We start from the raw sequence: 20,904 nt of genomic DNA on the forward strand, positions 1-20,904 counted from the left end.
AAGGCGCGGCCATTATCTTCCCGATTCGTACGTGGAATGCGAGCTGCACGAACATTCCAATGCACGCATTTTAGGGTGACGTTCTCTGTAGTAAATGGGATCAGCAGTACAATACACAGCAACACAGATCACGTGTGTTGCAGTCTGAAAGCACGTCCTAACGTGAACGATGGTTGCAGGGGAGATATGATACCCCTTCAACACATCCGCCACCAACTGACTCTTTTAGGCGAATCTGAAAACTCACCTCTTCAGGCAAGCATACCGTACTCTCCAATCTAGGACACTTTAGCCACTGACCACCATCTCATACACACCTTTCCCTTACCTACTGTCCTATCCCTTATACCTTTAGACTGTAAGGCCTTTTGGCCAGGGCTCTCTTCACACAATGCTGTGTAATGTGTGTGCCTACCTCCCACCCCAGTGTAAAAATCTGCTGTTGATTTCTTCATTGCATCAGCAGTAATTCACGATTATCTTGTATTAACTGTTGTATTGTCCATTTTGTATTGTTACACCCTGTATGCTGTTGTACAGCGCCACAGAAGATTCTTGCGCTATATAAATCAATTACTACTACATTATTTTCAGTAACCTGATACTTGGACGATCTAGCAACTTATGGCCGGTTCATTTTGATAATGGAGGCTTCTGGCGATTTTACTGTAGGAATCAGGTTTTCTCGCACAGAGAAGGACAGATCTATATTTAGTAACATATGAAAAGAAAAATGTTTATTTTTAGTGTCTGAGACAAGAACATGACCTCTTTGTCATGCAGATAAGAACAGGACTATCTTTACTGACACAGATGATATGGACATCTTCAGACATAGGGATAAGGACAGTTTTATCTATAGCAATAAAAACGAACATAAATAAAAAAAAAAAAAAAAAAAACTTGTGGTAGTGGTCCTGAACTCTTGCACAGGACACAAGGAAAACACAGAACAATCCACCCTGTGTGTATTTAGAGAGAAGGGCCTGTCTAATTCCCCATCATCTTTAACCTTTTCCGGGCGGCGTAATGTAAATCCTACGTCACACTTGTGACTGTCTAAGCCTGATGCGGCGTAGGATTTACGCCACCTGCCAATTGTACTCCCGACGCGATCATGCGCACCTGAGAGGGAAGATTGAGCTGTCATATGACAGCTGAATTCTCCCCTCAGTGATCAGGAGCCATCGCAATTGGCTCCTGATCACTACTAAGTGTCGGGTCCCGGCTTGATGACGTCATCAAGCCGCGACCCGGAACTTAACGGTAGTGCGAGCGAGGATGACGGCGAGAGCAGTGGGGGCTAGAGCTGCTCATCGCTGGAGCCTGGGAGGTGAGTAAAGGCTGCTGGCAAAACGGGGGACACCTGCCTACACTAGGGACACCATACCTACCTAGCCATACTGGGGATCCGGCTGCCTGACCCCCTCCCCCCACATGTAAAATGGCCTGGTCCTTAACCACTTCAGGACCACAATGCTAAACCCCCCTAAAGACTAGGCTATTTTTTTTTCATAATAGGCCACTGCAGCTTTAAGGCCAAGCTGCAGGGCCGCACAACACAGCAAACTAGTGATCCCCCCCTTTTCTCCCCACCAACAGAGCTCTCTGTTGGTGGGGTCTGATTGCCCCCCTGTGTTTATTTTTTTTATATTTGTGTCATTATTTTCTTATTTTTTTCTATTTTTTTTTTTTTCAAACCCCTCGCTTCCCCCAACCAGCCAATCCTGGCGATCAGCTGTCATAGCCTTCTGCCTATGAGAGCCGATCACTCTCTAGTGTCCCCCAGGGGGAGAGCTGTGTCACACGGCTGTCCCCAGTACAGCACTGCTGCAGATCGCAGCGCTGTACTCAGTAAAAAGACGTCGGTTTTGCCGCTCTGCGTTCCAAGCAGGAGATCGCTCGTGCAGCCTGTGCGCGATCTCCTGCAGTAGCAGGCCCCAGGACTTGACGCCCATTGGCATGACGCGGTCTTGAGGTAGTTAAGGAGGGGTTATGCAGCCGGTCCCCAAAGGGTTTAGTACTCACAAGTATAATTTGAGCTCTCAGCTGTGTCAGCACAGAAATTCAGGAGTCCTTGGTAGACAGCTAATATGTTAACACCGGATGCTAACCCTTTGTCTGCTTCCATGAAAGCTGTAGTGAAAAAAACTTAATTGCTTTTTTTTTTTTACACTACAATATTCATTCATAGATTATTTAGTCAGTGTTTGCCCATTGTAATATCTTCCCTCTCTCCGATTTACATTCTGAAATGTATCACAGGTGGCGACACATTTAGTCCTGAAGCGATTTCTGCAGAATGTTCGGTTACTTTGAGTTCTAGGCCCGGAACAAAATAAACCTGGTCTCTGACATCCCTGAGAGGGCGGGGTTACATAATACACAGATATAGGAAGTGTTTCTGACGCTGAAACCAGGAGAATGATCATACAAGTTGGAATTCTGCTATATGTCATTATACTGCCTCTTTAAAGAGGAACTTTAGCAAAAAGAGGAAAATGAAATCAGTACATTGCAAAGTGAGAAGTGAAAAAATAGAGGAGGGAGCAAGAAATGATTGATATTCACCATGTAATTCGATCATATTGTTTGATACACAATCAGCCTACATGTCATCTTTGCTACTGGCAGACAAGAAAAAAAACTAGACCGCATCACCTGCCATTATCTATAACCACAACCCCTAACAATGCGTTACGCTAAAGGGGCCCATACACTGGTTGATTTCAGCGATTGATCGATTCTATAAAATCTATCGCAAATTGCTTCTACAGAATCGGCCAATCGATTTCGATCAACTTGATATGACAGGATGGAAAATCTAGGTCATTCTGCTGCTGGCAGCAGATCGATGGCCCATACAGTTGCATTGCATCTAATGGTGCACTAATACATTTAGGTCGAATTTCAATAGATTTCATTCTGAAATCTATTGGAAATCTGTTCCTAGTGTGTGGCACACATAAGATAGATTCCTGTCAGATTCGACCTCATAGGCATCTGACAGAAATCTGATGGTCGAATCTGCAGCAAATCTTTCAGCGTATGGCCACCTCAAAAGGCTGTTTTTTTAAATCGATATACATATGCAGGGAGGGTGATACTGGTTGCTTGGCAGCTGGAAACGGCTGTTATTTCCCACAATGCAAAAAGGTTCACAAACAGGAAACGGTCAGGATCATGCTCCTAACATCACACTGTTGGATGGGTTTCAACACAATATCAGCAATACAGACCCCCCCCCCCCTCCTGATGATCTATTGGAGAAAAGGTAAATATTTCTCATGGGAAAGGGGGTATCAGCTACTGACTTGGGATGAATTGAATCCTTGGTTACATTTCTTTTTAAAGATCTGTATAAACAAGCCCTATTTCTGAGAAGCAGGTGGGGTATTTGCCTTTCCTGAGGAGAGGGAACTCAGGCTTTCCCTTACCAGGCTTCCTTCAGAACAGAAAGCAACGGAAACACTGTTATTCTGTACATAATGGAACAGTGGCACCTGCACGTACTTGTTTGTTACACACCACAGGGGAGCCTGCAGCTAAAATTGAATGTTTCCTCCACGTAGAGATAAAAGCAGCAGCAGAAAGCAGCTCTGATGTGTTTTGGTTTTGCTTCCGTAAGATTCAGGGGGATATTAAATGGCTGAAAAATTACGGCTTATACAAACGGGGCGTTCTCTCTTCCAGTCATGATCCGGAGTAATCCCGGCTCGCTCACCGACTGTCACGGACCGGCTGGAACGCCAAACCTCCGGAACAACCAGAGTTCAGATGCTGCATGAAAAAATGAAAAAAAAAATCCCCCCAAAAAATCGTTCAGCAGTTTCTCACGAGCATACATAGGAATTGGCCCCTGGGAGACCAGTATATGGCTGATCCTGCTGCTGCACAATTCCTGGCGGTGTTAATTACTATTCCCCCTCCAGGCCCACGTGGATGGTGGGGAATGATGTAATTAGGCTTCCAGCTATTGCTGGCGGCCGAATTACAGTGTTTTATAAGTAACTTGAGCTCTGCCTTCTGACGGCGCAGAAGTTACTCACTGTGCACTGCTATAGCTGTAATTCCTATTACGGCCTATGGTGGCGCCGGCTGCATCCAAATCTCCTGCGCTGTAATTACAGCGCTCGGTTTCTCCCATTTTATCTCTGGAACTAGGAGAAGTGCTAAAATGCTAATGAGCTGAATTTCAGAGCAATTCCATCTTTGTTAAACAAAACAAACAAACAAAAAAAACAACAACAAAAAAAACGGCTATGACATGAATCTGTAGTAAAAGTCATTTTGTTTTGTGATTCTATGCTATTCAAAAACGATCTTCCCATTTCAGGTGGTAGCCTGGTGAGCCTGTCCGAAAGGGCCGGGATAGTCAAAGAATATTGTTCACTGAAATCTGCACATTTTAGTGTTGTAACACCCCAGGACATTTCCTCTTCCTGCATGTGTTATGGTTTTTTTTTAATTTTACATGTGTGTGACCCACCCAATAAAAAAACAAACAATACTTCTATGCATAATGCAGAGCCACATCTGAGAGTCAAATCATACTTGCAGGACCAGCTCACTGAGGAAACTAGTTATCTAATCAACCAATCGTGTGTCAGCACAAATGCTGACAGACACAATACAAGTTTCCGTGATGTAATGGGAACTTCCATGCTCTGCTTCTGTGTTACCTAGAAAGTTTAATAAGTAACTGGTACACCATGAGGTATGTGAAATGGTAACCATGCAGTTCTTAACAGCACACCTGAAGCGAGAGGTATATGGAGGCTGCCATATTTATTTCCTTTTAAACAATACCAGTTGTCTGGTAGCACTGCTGATCTATTTGGCTGCAGTAGTGTCTGAATCACACCGGAAACAAGCAGGCAGCTAATCTAGTCAGATCTGACAATCTCAGAAACACCTGATCTGCTGCATGCTTGTTCGGGGTCTATGGCTAAAAGTATTAGAGGCAGAGGATCGGCAGGGCTGCCAGGCAACTACTATTGCTTAAAAGGAAATAAATATGGCAGCCTGCATATCCCTCTTGTTACAGTTGTCCTTTAACAGCAAATCTGAAGTGAGAGGGACATTTCCTTTTAAGCAATACCTGTTGCCTGGCAGTCCTGCTGATCCTCTGCCTCTAATACTTTCAGCCCGAGACCCTGAACAAGCATCCCCACCAAATTTTACCAAAAAGCCAGTGACCCAAAGTTGTTACTTGCCTAGTGCCCCATTTCACCTCAATCTGTCTGTCTGAATTCCAGCCGGGGAGCTATGTGCATGGAGTTTGTATATTCTCCCCATGCGAAAAGTGCCCGGACCGGGTCCCGACCCCCTGGGTTGGCATTCTTGACCAGAAGTTGAGCATTTCAGTGAGTGCCTTTCACCTTTCTCTTTCCATAACTAGGGTTATACAGGTGGCAGCCATTAGCAATTCCTCCTTTGCCGGACACCATCTACTCCACCAGACTGCCGGATTCTGTCCCGGCAATATGAAAGGAAGGGAGGGGTTCCTCCAATAAATGTAAAATATTTTATATTTGTCATCATGCAGATGAAAAAAGGCTGCTATTTATTATTATAATTTAGAAAATAGATTTTATTTCTGAAATCTTGTATTTTTAATTTAGGTCCACTTTAAGCGGCTCACTGTGCCGATCCACGTTTTGAAATGTTTTTATGATCTGTGACCTGTCACATGGTAGAGATTGTTGAACTAATAAAAGGCATTTCTTGTTTCATGCACATGTAGCAGTATTGGTTAGTTTTTGTGGTACCAAATAAGCAATACGTGGATATTTTTTGCTGATTCCAACCCATCTGGCTTCAAGACAGAATCCTGTTTATTTTCCCCCTCCTTTTAATTAAAGCTCCTTAATAAATAACACTGGAGAGCTGAATAATATAAACATTCCCTCCATGTGTGACATGATTAAAAGAAAACAATGGCCAGTAAAGAGTTTGTGACAAGGCAGCCTGATCTGTAGCTCTGCGGCGGCTCTGAATCCATACAGCAGGTTTGCACTTTGGAGACGCGGCTCAGGAAGGCGCTGACAGGAAAATCCAATTCACTGGTGCTGAGCAAACATCTGTTATCACAAAGCAGACCTCTGGCTCCTGCATGGACCAGAGACCAGCGTACCGAAGCAGGTCATTTCGGCCTCCGGCGCCAAGTGCCGAATCTGGGCGAAGTCACAGCACTAGTGCTATGCTGCGTGCCCTGCACAAGGGTAATTTAGGGATCCAGCAATTGCCAGACCCCTTTTGGGGCTAATTGGACCATGTCTTGTAAGGGTTTTTTTGCCTTCCTCTGAATCAGCAGGGATATGTGAGGGAGCAGGCTGTGGTGTACTTTATCTTCAGGTTGAACTCGATGGACGTATGTCTTTTTTTCAACCCAAATGACTATGTAACTATGAATTACATCTCCCTCCGAGTTGCTACAACATGGAGTTGGAATAGTATTTAAAGAGACATCTGATTAAAAAGAAAAAAATCAGTTTTACTCACCTGGGGCGTCTACCAGCCCCCTGCAGCTGTCCGGTGTCTTCAAAGTCACGATCGGATCCTCCGCTCCCCGCTGCCAGCTACTTTCACTTTGCCAAAACACAAAGGATTTGTACTCTTTACCACCCAAGGCCAATGTCGCCAGCCACCCCCCTTCCGTATAGGTAGCGAGATGGCCCATTCCCCCCATTCCCTCTAGTATAGGTAGCCTGATGACCCCTCCCCTCTTTCCCCCCAGTATAGGTAGCCTGATGACCCCTCCCCTCTTTCCCTCTAGTATAGGTAGCCTGATGACCCCTCCCCTCCAGTATATGTAGCCAGATGACTTACTTAATACCTCCCTTTTACACACCACAGCAGCCATCAGTGTCACTTACTTCTCTGCCAGTCTCCAGTGCAGAAGCTTCCTTTTCCCCTCCATCTCCAATGCTGCCCGCCTCACCGCCAACGTGCACAGAGAGCAAGGCGGCTGCTGCACAGGAAGCTGGCAGCAGAGTACCGCAGTCAGGCGCTCGCCTGATCTCCCTGCATTGCAGCATTTTCAAGCTTGCAAATGCTGCCCCAGTTTCGCCTGCTGCTTTGGTGCCCTTGCTCTCATGGGTCCTTTAAAAAGACGCCGACCAGTACTGCAAATTACTTAAAGAGGAACTTCAGCCTAAACATACTGTCATTAAGTTACATTAGTTATGTTAATTAAAATAGATAGGTAATATAATCTCTTACCCACATAGTTTTAAAAGAGCAAGCAGATGTTTCATGAGGGCAGCCATCTTTTTGGTTGAAAGGAGCTGACAGGGAGTATGAGACACAGTTCCAACTGTCCTATGTACTGATCACCCCTCCCAGTTGCTAGGCAACGTGAACAACAACATAGGAGATCCCATCATGCTTTCCACAGCATCAGGAAAAAAAGCCCGGGCAGTTTTCTTTGATGGGGCGGAGCTTAAGCTTTTGTGCTGCTAAAAATAAGGCTTATGTGAGAAAAACAAAGTTCTGATGCTGTGAAACTGTTAAAGAAACACCAAGCCTTTTCAATGCTGCCGAGTAGATTTTTAGTCTGGAGGTTCACTTCAAACACGCATACCTTTCTGTAGCTTGTGCTCTCCTCTTTTATTTAATGCATGAATCGCCTTATAACTTCCGGGTCACCCCTGTTTTCTCTGTTAGAGAAGTGCATCACTGAATGAAGCAGGAAGAGGAAGTGACACGCATGGCCATTGCAAGAGCCTCCTCCATAGGGGTCATAGCATGACTTTGTTGGAAGTCGTCTGGCTTAAAGGCATGCCCATGAGAGGTGCTTGGAGTACCTTTAAAGAGACTCTGTAACAATTTTTTCAGCCTTAGTTCTTCTATCCTATGAGTTCCTATGCCTGTTCTAATGTGCTGGGGCTTACTGCAGCTCTTCCTAATTACACTGTCTCTGTAATAAATCAATGTATCTTTCCTCTGTCCTGTTTGTAGGGCTAAGGCTTTGATTGTGTGGAATGTGCAGGGCTGCTTGTGATTGGTAGAAGCGATACACACCCTCTGCAGGCCCCCTGCACACTGTGAATGACTCACACACTATGCTTAGCTGAGCCTATTAGAAGCTGGTTAGTTTGTTTGTAAACATTGCCTAAAACTGTTAATTACAAGCCAGGATTGCAGCAGAGAGTGGCAGAAACAGCACAGAGGGGCACAGGAGAAAATAAGGAATAGAATGGTATGCTTTTTAGTGTAAGAATATTAGAGTACAGATTCTCTTTAAAGTCGCAGGGGATTTGAGTGGCAGCAGGGCGATCTGTCATTTGGCTGACCCTGTGCTCACCAGCCTCGCAACCATACACACGCCAGCATACTGAAGGGAAGACTGTACGCTGGTGACTGGGGATTTACGGAGAACAGGACTAGGACCGCCTGGGGCATCTGGTTAATAAAAAGTAGCTCTGCATGAAAAGGAATGTAACAACTGGCAAGTTCCTTTAATATGTTAACGTCTCCATTCATCACCCCATATTACTCATAGCTTGCAAAGATAGATAGGAGACACTCACATGATTGACTTTTCCAAGGGAAGATGAAAATTGTAATGTTACAGGGTTCTCTCCAGAAAGCATGGAGCTGAAAGCAGTGTGGTGTTCCCCAGGTAGAGAGCAGCCCTCTCTTTCCAGCTCCGCCCATGGGAGCTGAGGAATTAACTCTTGTGTCCAGCACTGCAGTTCAGATTCTTACTATGAGACTCTGCTGTGGTTACAGTGCTGGCCTCAAAGAGTGCATCTCTGAAAGAGGAGGTGGTGGGCGGGGTCAGGAAATCTTATCACAGGAACAATCTGACAATGATCACGCCCACTTCTTCTGGCTACTTCCTATGTTGGTGATAGGGGAGTGGCTTCCCACTATTGAGGTAATATATGACTCCCCAGGGCTTGTTTGCAATAGTGTCCCTTTGGAACGTACGTGTGCTGTAAACCAGTTTCATTTGTTTTCCGGGTAAAGAAAAAAAAGGTTTACTTTAGGATGGTGATCTGCTTTTAACGAGGAACTGTAGTGAAAATAATGTAATAAATGTATTTATTTATTTTTACAATATTAATTTACAAATTAGTTATTAGCCCATTGTAAAATCTTTCCTCAACCTGTTTTACATTCTGAAATTGATCAGAGGAGGCAACAGCTTCAGTCCTGTCAGGTGCAGCTCTGTGGAATCTTTGTTACTGAGCATCCTGAAGCCAATGAAAACAATACCTGATCTCCAAGCATGCACTGGGAGGAGAATTCCACATCGTTTAACAGCCTAGGTTAAGCATCACTGGGAAGGTGGTGCTACATACCAACGATACAGAAATATATGGCTATAGAAAGTGTTTCTAGTGTTGTTCACTATAAATAGCAATGACTACATAGCTACTCGTAATCAAAGTTTAAAACAGATAGCGCTGCCTGCAGCAGAAGGGGGGTGAACTTACTTATGCCACCACCTATAGCCAATGCGGTCCACGTAACTTACTTAGGCCACCGCCTATAACCAATGCAGTCCACGTAACTTACTTATGCCACCGCCTATAACCAATGCAGTCCACGTAACTTACTTATGCCACCGCCTATAACCAATGCGGTCCACGTAACTTACTTATGCCACCGCCTATAACCAATGCAGTCCACGTAAGTTACTTATGCCACCGCCTATAACCAATGCAGTCCACGTAACTTACTTATGCCACCGCCTATAACCAATGCAGTCCACGTAACTTACTTATGCCACCGCCTATAACCAATGCAGTCCACGTAACTTACTTATGCCACCGCCTATAACCAATGCAGTCCACGTAACTTACTTATGCCACCGCCTATAACCAATGCAGTCCACGTAACTTACTTATGCCACCGCCTATAACCAATGCGGTCCACGTAACTTACTTATGCCACCGCCTATAACCAATGCGGTCCACGTAACTTACTTATGCCACCGCCTATAACCAATGCAGTCCACGTAACTTACTTATGCCACCGCCTATAACCAATGCAGTCCACGTAACTTACTTATGCCACCGCCTATAACCAATGCAGTCCACGTAACTTACTTATGCCACCGCCTATAACCAATGCGGTCCACGTAACTTACTTATGCCACCGCCTATAACCAATGCGGTCCACGTAACTTACTTATGCCACCGCCTATAACCAATGCAGTCCACGTAACTTACTTATGCCACCGCCTATAACCAATGCGGTCCACGTAACTTACTTATGCCACCGCCTATAACCAATGCGGTCCACGTAACTTACTTATGCCACCGCCTATAACCAATGCGGTCCACGTAACTTACTTATGCCACCGCCTATAACCAATGCGGTCCACGTAACTTACTTATGCCACCACCTATAACCAATGCGGTCCACGTAACTTACTTATGCCACCGCCTATAACCAATGCAGTCCACGTAACTTACTTATGCCACCGCCTATAACCAATGCAGTCCACGTAACTTACTTATGCCACCGCCTATAACCAATGCAGTCCACGTAACTTACTTATGCCACCGCCTATAACCAATGCAGTCCACGTAACTTACTTATGCCACCGCCTATAACCAATGCAGTCCACGTAACTTACTTATGCCACCGCCTATAACCAATGCAGTCCACGTAACTTACTTATGCCACCGCCTATAACCAATGCGGTCCACGTAACTTACTTATGCCACTGCCTATAACCAATGCGGTCCACGTAACTTACTTATGCCACCGCCTATAACCAATGCAGTCCACGTAACTTACTTATGCCACCGCCTATAACCAATGCAGTCCACGTAACTTACTTATGCCACCGCCTATAACCAATGCGGTCCACGTAACTTACTTATGCCACCGCCTATAACCAATGCAGTCCACGTAACTTACTTATGCCACCGCCTATAACCAATGCGGTTCACGTAACTCCACTGCTTCCTCCTTCCAGGTGTGAATGCGGTAGTAGTGGAGTAACGCTGACCGCATCGGCTATAGGCGGTGGCATAAGTAAGTTCACTCCCCTTCTGCTGCAGGCAGCGCTATCTGATTTAAATTTCGATTATGAGTAACAAAGTTACTCCTAGTGAACAACACTGTTTTTTACTGATGCTGAGATCCAGAAAATTTACCATAAAAGTGGGTATCCTAAATCCTAGATTCTCAACGTGTGGTACGCGCACCCCAGGGGGTACTTCTGATGGTTCCAGGGGGTACTCTGCCTTGATGTACTTAACCAAGGATAACACATTTAGAGTTTTAGAAAATGATAAATCTTAATTAAACACCACCAAATTAGTGCTTTAGCTAAATAAAAGCAATAGTAAATGCATGGAAATGGTTTAGAACCAATTATGTACAATGATTAAATATATATTTGTTAAAGTGAACCAGAGACGAAGCACCCTTGTGTATTTTACCATAGAAATCAGTGGCAACATTAGAGAAAACATTTACCATGCTCTCTGTTCCATCCTCACTGCTAAAAGTGTCTGTTATCTAGCTGAGATAAGAATCCCGGACTGAGCATTGAGTCTGGCTTTGCTATAATGACTCAGCTATAATGATTCCTGAGCAAAGCCAGCAGGGGGCAGGCTTGGACTTGAAGACAGCAAAGAACACAGTCTCAGCTATAATTATTCTGTAGCAAAGCCAGACCGACTGCTTAGTCGGGATTCTTATCTTAGAGGTGATAACAGGCAAATTAAACAGAGAACAATGTAACAAAGAGCAGATTAGGTGTTTACTGTCATGTTCCCACTGATTTATAAGGTAAAATACACAAGGGTGCTTCGTCTCTGGTTCACTTTAAGGGGTACTTGTGATAATGTTTACTATGCTAGGGGGTACTTGGGAGTACAGGGTTTTAAAAGGGGTACATACCAATAAAATGTTAAGAAACACTGTCCTAAATCATTCACTGCATCTAGTTTTTACTATATGTCACTAAAGTGCCTCTTTAAAGAAACCCCATCAAACCAAGTGTTCTAAAATGACAAAGTACAAATAATAATGGCCTCAATTCACTAAGCTTATCTCCTGTCTTTAATAACGATTCTATAGTTATCACCATGGTGATAAGGCTTGTCGTATTCAGGAAACATTTTACCTCAGGCAAACCTAAAGTTAACTTCTGTCTTTAAGTTAACTCTTCAATCCTTAAAATAACTCCAGAATTCTAAGGTTAAAGACAGGCTGTTAATTAACTGCATGCGAAAATAACTACAGAGGAGGTAATGTAAGGACTTAAAGTGATAAGATAACGCTCTCACTGTCAAAACTTATCTCTACACCTTAATAAGGCAAGATGGATGCGTGGTGGTAAGTTTTCTCTTGCCTCATCTCCAGCATGATCTTAGTGAATTGAGGCCAATGTCTAAGTAGCTGTGTAAACATTTTCCTACTTTTCATGTTAAATATCAGAGGCAAAAGCTGTAATTCATGGTGTGTAGATTTTAGCTACGTTTGGAATGTCTCATTTGCAGATGTGAATCTCTGCAGTCTGACATGCTAAGAACATAGTAATATTCAAACAGTTATATGCAATGGCTCTGGTATCGTGTTTCACACACTACAGTATTACAAATGTTTATATTGCAGGTAAGATACATTTCCTCTGCTTTCTGCAGACAGCTCTCAGACACAGGCAGCTGCTAAGAGCTTTCTCTCACACACACAGGCTTAATAAATGGAGTGTGAGGGAATCCCCCCTCCTCTCATGGCTCACTGGCCTATTAGAATCAGGCTACTCATCGTCAGGGAAGTGTGAAACGAATTTGAAAACAGTAAACAAACAGATAAGCATGCAAATGTACAGTATAAACCCGTATTTAACCGCACTTCCTAAACAATTGCTATCTCAACTGAAAAAAAACATGTTAATCAATAGTGTTCCTTTAACATTACAAAGTTGGTGTTTAGCACTGATATACGTCATGGAAACGGGTTTGAGATGGGAGGCGGAATTTCATGTTAACAGATAAAAATAAGACAGGCTCTAGAAAACCAGCCTGGCCATTTCCATAAAAGTGACATGTTTGAGGACCTGACAAAAAGACGTACCTTCCAGAAGTTGTCCACCTTGCCGTAGACGAGGGACTGGTTCTGCCTCTTGATGTCGCTCATGTGTCTGATGTCACTGGCATTGAGGTGCTGCTCCACCACGAAGCCCAGGAAGCTGTTATCTGGAGTGTGAGCTGTTTGGGGCAAGAAAGACGGGGTGCTGTGACTGACAGTACACACTGATCGATCTATACAGCTAATCTACCATTACGCCTATCCAGAGAAACACAGTAGCTTCACCTAGAAACTATTTTCTGTTCTAGAAGACCCAATGTGTCACCAACATTCTATGCTATTCCCTGGACGTTTTGGAGTCTGCACACAAGAAATTGTCGGAATTGTTGATGTAGCAGCCCTTGCTGCTGTGTACGAGTGCAGCTGTACTGCTAAGTGCCTGTGGAGCAAGCCACAGCCGCTGGGTCACGCTCAAAACCACTCCGTGCTACTGTGTAGGTGCGGCTGCACTCGTGTACAGCAGAGAGCTTGGAGGCAAGCATCAAGAGGGCCCCAGGCAGCGATAGTGGGCTGTAGGAGGGGTCTGTAGGAGGACTCGGGATGCTCTTCCTAGGTAAGTATATTCACGCACATCTCAGGTTTGCTGCGTACGGCAATAATATAAAAAAAAGTACATTGAATCTCGGATCTCCCTGTAAAGGAGATTTGTAACACTAAATGCTGTGGGAGGAGCATGATTGATTACCTACGGGGACTGCTCGTGTAGCCCCCCCCCCCCCCCGTGATGGTCCCCCTTCAAAGGACATGTGCCCGAAGCTCACTCACAGCAGCAATGCATGCTGGGAGCTGCCTGCCGCAATGCATGCCAGGAGCTGTAGCCCAGCGGGAGATGCATGCACATCTACAAACTACAGCTCCCGGCATGCATCGCAGCATGCAGCTCCCAGCATGCATTGCATTCGGGAGAGGGCTTCAGACACGGGGCCCTGTGAAGTGCGGCCAGGATGGCGACTGAGGGGCTACGCGAGCAGCCCCCGTAGGTAACCAATTGTGCTCCCCCCTCAGGCACAGACAGCACGGTAGACCTTCACAGGCAGAAAATAAAAACGCATACCTGGGTACCCAACACGTGGGGATGGGTAGATGCACATATTACAATTTAACATTACACAGTGTGGCTTGCTAATTAGATTTACGTGGGGATTACTAGTTTGAGTGTGTGGGGGGGAAAGAGTTGAGGGCCAGGACAGCTTGGGGGAAGAAAGAGTTCCTGTGCCTGGAGGTCCTGGTGGAGACTGTCTTGAAGCAGCAACCCGATGGAAGTAGGTTGAGGTACCAGTTGCCAGGGTTGTAGAGACTGCCCTGGATTGCAGTCTGGAGGAGTACAGGAGATCTACAGATGGGAGAGGGGTCCCGTTCTCATCAGCTTTGATAACTCTCTGCAGTTAGTGTTTGTCCCTAGCTGACCATAGAATAATGAAGGAACAGTGAATCAACTCGATGGTGGCGGAGTAGAAGCGAAGACATGCCAAACTCTTTCAGCTGGCACAGGAAGTACACCCGCTGTTGGGCCTTTTTATGCATTTTAGAGGCGTTTGCTTCCCACCTTAGGTCTCTGGAGAATGTGGTACCCAGAAGGTGAGTGCTAGAGACTAGCGACCTCAGAACCCTCAATGACAACCACTGGGAGTTCAGGAGGCCATTCCTGAAGTCCATTGTCAGTTCAACCCTATAAAGGGAACCTAAACTGAGAAGGATATGGATTCTTCTTTTTAAAATAATACCAGTTGCCTGACTCTCCTGCTGATCCTGTGTCTCTAATACTTTCAGCCACAGCCCATCAACAAGCATGCAGATCAGGTGCTCTGACTGAAGTCAGACTGGATTAGCTGCATGCTTGTTTCAGGTGAGTGATTCAGTCACTACTGCAGCCACAGAGATCAGCAGGATGCCAGGCAACTGGTATTGTTTAAAAGGAAACATTCATATCCCTCTCAGTTTAGGTTCCCTTTAAGCAGAGTTGAGGACAAGCTTATTGTTCTTACATCCATTGCTGATCCTCTCAATCTCCTGGCAGTAGGCTTGTTCGCCACTCTTGCCCAAGAGGCCTATGATGGTGGTATCTGCAAACTTGATTAATTGAACAGTCGTTCTTTGAGGTGCAGACGTTGGTGTATGGGGAGAACAAGATTGGCTTTGTTCAGAGTCTCACATCATAAACAGCTGGACACAGGCGTACTTTATGGATTAAAGGCACCAGGTCACCCTAAAACTGAACGCACGGATTAGGTGAGCCAAGCTGACGCTTCTCATAGTTATACATGGGGTAAAAAGGAAGGGGACAAGGAATACAAAAAGAGACAGAAGGGGACACGCGGGAGACAGAAGGGGACACGCGGGAGACAGAAGGGGACACGCGGGAGACAGAAGGGGACACGCGGGAGACAGAAGGGGACACGCGGGAGACAGAAGGGGACACACAAGGGACACACAGGGGGACTGGAGGGGAGACACAGGGACAGAAGGGGAAAGAAGTTAGAGAAAAAAAGGTTATGAAAATTAATTGGATGACTTTTTGCACAGATATTCAGCAGAAACATGTAGAGAAAACCATCTCTGCCCGATATTTGGAAAGTGAGGGTCTGAGAAGGTGAAAAGGGCATCAGAGAATGGCACCCAGCCTCTGCCTTCACATCAAAAGAAAATCCTTCCCATTGTCAGCCGGTATTAATTTTCGGCTGTCAGCACTCCAGGCAGGTCTGCTGTGACCTCGCGAAGGAGAGAGAGAAGACGAATTTCAAGGGGAAATTGCTCTGTAACAAATTTTCAGAAATGGAACGGCTGGAGAGAACTCCGACAGGAGAGCAAGCGGCCAAGAATATTAATATCCCTCAATCTGTGCCAGTCACAAGATCTATCACTCCGCTATCAGCTGGAGATGGAGAACAGCGCATGGGAATTACAGGAGGGGCGGAAGTGTCTTTCACTTGTCCCGTCTTAGGACATCACACTAAGGATGAGAGGAATATTTAAATGTTCACAGCTCAACTAAATCCAAATCTAAACTAAAAGTCACCTCAGCCCATCACAGGAAAACTATTCACCTTTGTATCACCTTTGTTGTATTTAGGATCCGTCCTTCCTAGAAACTTTTAGAGCCACAAAATCTTAAAGGAAACCCAAGGAGAAAATTAACTAAGAGGATAAACAAACAATTGTATGAATCCTCCTGTTCCTAAAAATGACTTTTTTCTTTTTTTTAAATAATCCAGCAGTTTATTGTCTGTGGTTCCGCTAAGAAAAGAAAGAACTCGAGGTGAGAGTTATATGGAGGTTGCCATATTTATTTCCTTTTAATACCAGTTGCCTGGCAGTCCTGCTGATCATCTGCCTCTAATATTTTAAGCCATAGATGCTGAAAGTCTTTCAGTCTCACAGAAGCTAAAACAAACTATTCACCTTTTTATCTTTACCCTGTCAGAAGCTGTTCTTAAATTGATACTGTAGGGGGGTCAAGGGAAAATGAGTTGAACTTACCTGGGGCTTATAATGGTCCCCCGCAGACATCCTGTGCCCACGCAGCCGCTCACCGATGCTCCGGCCCCGCCTCCGATTCACTTCTGGAATTTCAGACTTTAAAGTCTGAAAACCACTGCGCCTACGTTGCCGTGTCCTCGATCCCGCTGATGTCATCAAGAGTGCACAGCGCAGGCCCAATATGGTCTGTGTCTGCGCAGTATACTCCTGGTGACATCAGCGGGAGCGAGGACACGGCAACGCAGGCGCAGTGGTTTTCTGACTTTTAAAGTCAGAAATTCTAGAAGTGAACTGGAGGCGGGGCTGGAGCATCGGTGAGTGGCTGCGCCAACACAGGATGTCTGCGGGGGACCATTAGAAGCCCCGGGTAAGTTCAGCTCATTTTCCCCCGACCCCCCCTACAGTATCCCTTTAAGGAAAGAGTTAAGAGGCCGTATATCTAGCGATGATGGGCAGATTCAACAAAACTCGGAACTCATCTAAATAGAGAGAGAGATCTGTCGGCTGCCCCTACACAGCAGGCCTATTCCCAATCGATTTTATGCTGAAATCTCTGGGGAATCAGCAGCGTCTGCTTATGCCCCTCTAGTGTACTATCTGTCCAACTATCTGCCAAACTTTTCTGCTAAGCCCCATTCACATGCTCAACAGTGGTCTTTTATGCAGCACAATTGTCAAACAGCTTTTGTTTTGAAACAACTAAAACAAGTCTTTTGCTATTGTTCAAAAAGCTGATAAGACTGATAAGGCGGTAATACAAAAGTTGGATTGCCTTCTTATCAGTCTTAGCTGTTTGAACAATAGCAAAAGACTTGTTTTAGTAGTTTCAACTTGTTTCACAACAAAGTTGTATGGGGCTTAACAGACAAGTTTGCCAGATAGTTGGTAGGTGTGTATGAACCTTAACCACTTTACCCCCGCGTGTACGTATTTCTCCGCCCCTTTTTCCATCCTTTAAAAACCAGGGACGGAGAAACACGTACTTTCCGCGTTCCCGACGCTGCCCGCGCTCCCGCTCGTAAACACGCCGCCCGCCGCTAGTAAACACGCCGCCGCCCGCTCGCCCAGAGATCAATGAACGGGAAAATCCATTCCCGTTCGTTGATCTAAGCCCCGCAATGATCAGCTGCTCTCCTATGGGCAGCGCGATCATTGTGAGAAAAAACCCACGTGTCCAGCCTCCTTATTCTTCCTCCAAGCTTCCGGAAGGAAGCTTGAAGGTCGCATTAAAACAAAAAGTTACTGTGGCCATCTTGTGGCTAAATAGTAAACTACACCCTACACATTTTTCACATACAAATAAATTACTTTTACACATAAAATTAACTCATTACCTCCCACACTCCCCATTTTTTTTTTTTTGTAATTAAAAAAAAATTAAAAAATTTACAATTAAAAAAAATACATAAATAGTTACCTTAGGGACTGAACTTTTTAAATATTTATGTCAAGAGGGTATAACACTGTTACTTTATAAACTATGGGCTTGTAATTAGGGATGGACGCAAAACTGAAAAAAATGCACCTTTATTTCCAAATAAAATATTGGCGCCAAACATTGTGATAGGGACATAATTTAAATGGTTTTATAACCGGGACAAAAGGGCAAATAGGTTTCATGGGTTTTAATTACAGTAGCATGCATTATTTAAAAACTATAATGGCCGAAAACTGAAAAATAATTATTTTTTTCCCCACATTTTTCCTATTTTCCCATTAAAACACATTTAGAAAAAAATAATTCTTGGCATAATGTCCCACCTAAAGAAAGCCTAATTGGTGGCGAAAAAAACAAGATATAGTTCATTTCATTGCGATAAGTAATAATAAAGTTATAGACGAATGAATGGAAGGAGCGCTGAAAGGTGAAAATTGCTCTGGTGCTCAGGGGGTAAAACCCCTCAGTGGTGAAGTGGTTAAATGTGCCCCTGTGTGTGTATTTATATATCACCTGTCCTATATCGCTCACCATGCTGTGCCCATTCCTCTTCTGGTTCTTCCTCTTCTATTTGTGCCTCACACACCGGCGGTGTATAGTGGGTGGTATCACACGCACCATGCGTTCTATGCCGGCGGCGTGTGCGGTGCAAATTGAAGATCTGAATGAGGAATGGTCACCCTGCGGTGGGTGACATAGTGCAGGTACTATATAAATACACACTGGGGGGGGGGGCAGCACATTCGTACACTAAGGGGAACACCACCGGTGGTTTCGTCACTCGTCCCGTTACGGCTTGCCGTTACCAATGCGCACCCGATCGATCGCAACAGCCCGACATCTTGCAGCATGTCCAATCAATACATGCACCTAATTTCGGCCCAAAATTGGTCGCATAGTCTATCGGGCATGCTCTTGGCGGCACCAATTTTCATCCAATTTAATAAAAATGATTGAATCTGTTGGTTGATGGGTCACCAAGTAGACAGATGTATGGGCACCTCTATAGGCTGTAATTCCCCATCAGTTAGGGCCAGCTATAGTCCGATGGGGTCCCGTCTAGAGAGAAATTGTTACTGGGAACAGTTCTGGGGGGAGGAGTTAGGGTTGGGAATTAGCCTGGGGTTGGGTTAGGCTACATGGGAACTGAGGAAGGTCAGAGAGTGTCACAAGACGACGAAAAATCAGCAAGACCTCATCACTGTCAATGCCCAGCCCCCAAATGAGCAAAGAACAAGCAGACTTACGGAACATTGTGTAGAACTGCTGAGGGTTCAGGTTCCACTTCCCCCAGGGGGTCTTGTGGCCCTTGGACTGGGCATAGTGGGCGTGGTTGAATTCAGGCTCCGTCCCAAATGAATCCAGCACCCGTAGCATACACCTGTAAAAAAAAGAAAAGTGAACTCCATTTCCTATAGGAACCCACAACTTCAGAGCTTGAATGCTGTCAGTCATCTCAAAATACAAAGCATAAGCCTTCTAGTAAAGATATGCTGTGGTCTGTCATCTTTTCCTGAATATTTCCGAGAAGCTTATTGGCATACAGTATACAATTTGAACAAAAGAGGGGACACCTAGAGCCTAATATAGTGCAGTAAGTACTGGTATTTAACCACTTGAGGACCACAGTGGTAAAACCCCCTAAAGACCAGGCTGCTTTTTGCACTAAGGCCAAGCTGCAGGGCCGCACAACACAGCACACGAGTGATTCCCCCCCCCCTTTTCTCCCCACCAACAGAGCTCTCTGTTGGTGGGGTCTGATCGCTCACCCTTGTGTTTATTTTTTTTTTTAATAAATATTTATGTTTTTGTAATTTTTTTCTTACTAGTTCTCTCTTTTTTTCTTAATCCCCTCCCTCCCCCCAGCCAGCCAATCACGGTGATCGGCCGTCATAGGCTTCTGCCTATGAGAGCCGATCGCTCTCTTGTCTCCCAGGGGGACAGCCGTGTCACATGTCTGTCCCCAGTACAGCGCTGCTGCTGATCACAGTGCTGTACATGTAAATAGACGGCCTGTCTAACAGTCTCCCGAGCGGCAATCGCTGCTCGGAGACTGAAGTCGGGGCGGAGCTCTGCCCCCCCGAGCAGGAGATGCGCGCCCAGCCTGCGCACGATCTCCTGCAAATCCCAGCCCCAGGACTTGACGCCAATTGGCGTTAGGCGGTCCTGGGGCTGCCGCCGTGACCACGCCCATTGGCATGGGGTGGTCTTTAAGTAGTTAAATGGGTAGTGTAGAGTAAGCAAAGTAATACTCACATACCAGGGTTACCTTCTAGGCAACCACTGTAAATGCAGGTGGGGAGATTAGACCTGTCCCCACTCAGTTTACAGAGGCGCTTGGTATTATCTAGACCTGCCTCATATCTAGACTCCTCATATTGCCTGATGAAGCAAGGTCATACCTGTGAAATGCGTTGCACATCCTTTGGAGTATGTCAATAAAATTCTGTGATTTTCAAATTGGCAGTATTTGTGTCTGCTTAAAGGAGGGAAGTCCACAGCTGCCTCAGAACTTTAAACAATTTTAGCCCATTTTTATTCTGTTGGAGCCCGTTTGCTGTATAGTATACAATTTGTAAACCAGTAAAATATGTTACTGATGGAAATGGTTTCCCAGTTATCCGGAACTCAGGCATCAGGGGAAGTCTCAACTAACTGGCATGCCTGAGGGGATAACGGGGACAGTGCTTTGTTTTAGGCCATAAAATACTCACCCAGTTGCCAGTGCAAATCTAACCCAGCGTTGGGCAAACTACAGCCCGTGTGCCAGTGGGCTGTACATCATTTCTCTTTTCTTCCCTACTTGCCGAGTTGCGAGTGAGCGATTAGATTAGGGGAATAAAATTCACTTACTCACAGCTTCCGGTGTCGCGTCTCCATGACAACATGGCCATCGGGACGTGCCAGCGTGTTACACGCTGGCT

The 20,904-nt window shown here is 45.2% G+C and overlaps 1 protein-coding gene across 3 annotated transcripts in view; it reads right to left on the reverse strand.

Moving 5' to 3' along the window:
- MGAT5 (alpha-1,6-mannosylglycoprotein 6-beta-N-acetylglucosaminyltransferase) overlaps positions 1–20,904 on the reverse strand; it is a 236,132-nt gene that overhangs the window by 38,281 nt on the left and 176,947 nt on the right. For all 3 annotated transcript variants that reach the window (XM_068245938.1, XM_068245939.1, XM_068245940.1), the window contains exons 10-11: positions 19,228–19,361; positions 13,051–13,184 (exon numbers count right to left, since the gene is read on the reverse strand). In XM_068245938.1, coding sequence (XP_068102039.1) covers positions 13,051–13,184; positions 19,228–19,361 — 268 coding nt within the window. The remainder of the gene's footprint in view (positions 1–13,050; positions 13,185–19,227; positions 19,362–20,904) is intronic.

The sequence above is a fragment of the Hyperolius riggenbachi genome, chromosome 7 (genome assembly GCF_040937935.1).
Source record: "Hyperolius riggenbachi isolate aHypRig1 chromosome 7, aHypRig1.pri, whole genome shotgun sequence".
Taxonomy (NCBI): domain Eukaryota; kingdom Metazoa; phylum Chordata; class Amphibia; order Anura; family Hyperoliidae; genus Hyperolius; species Hyperolius riggenbachi.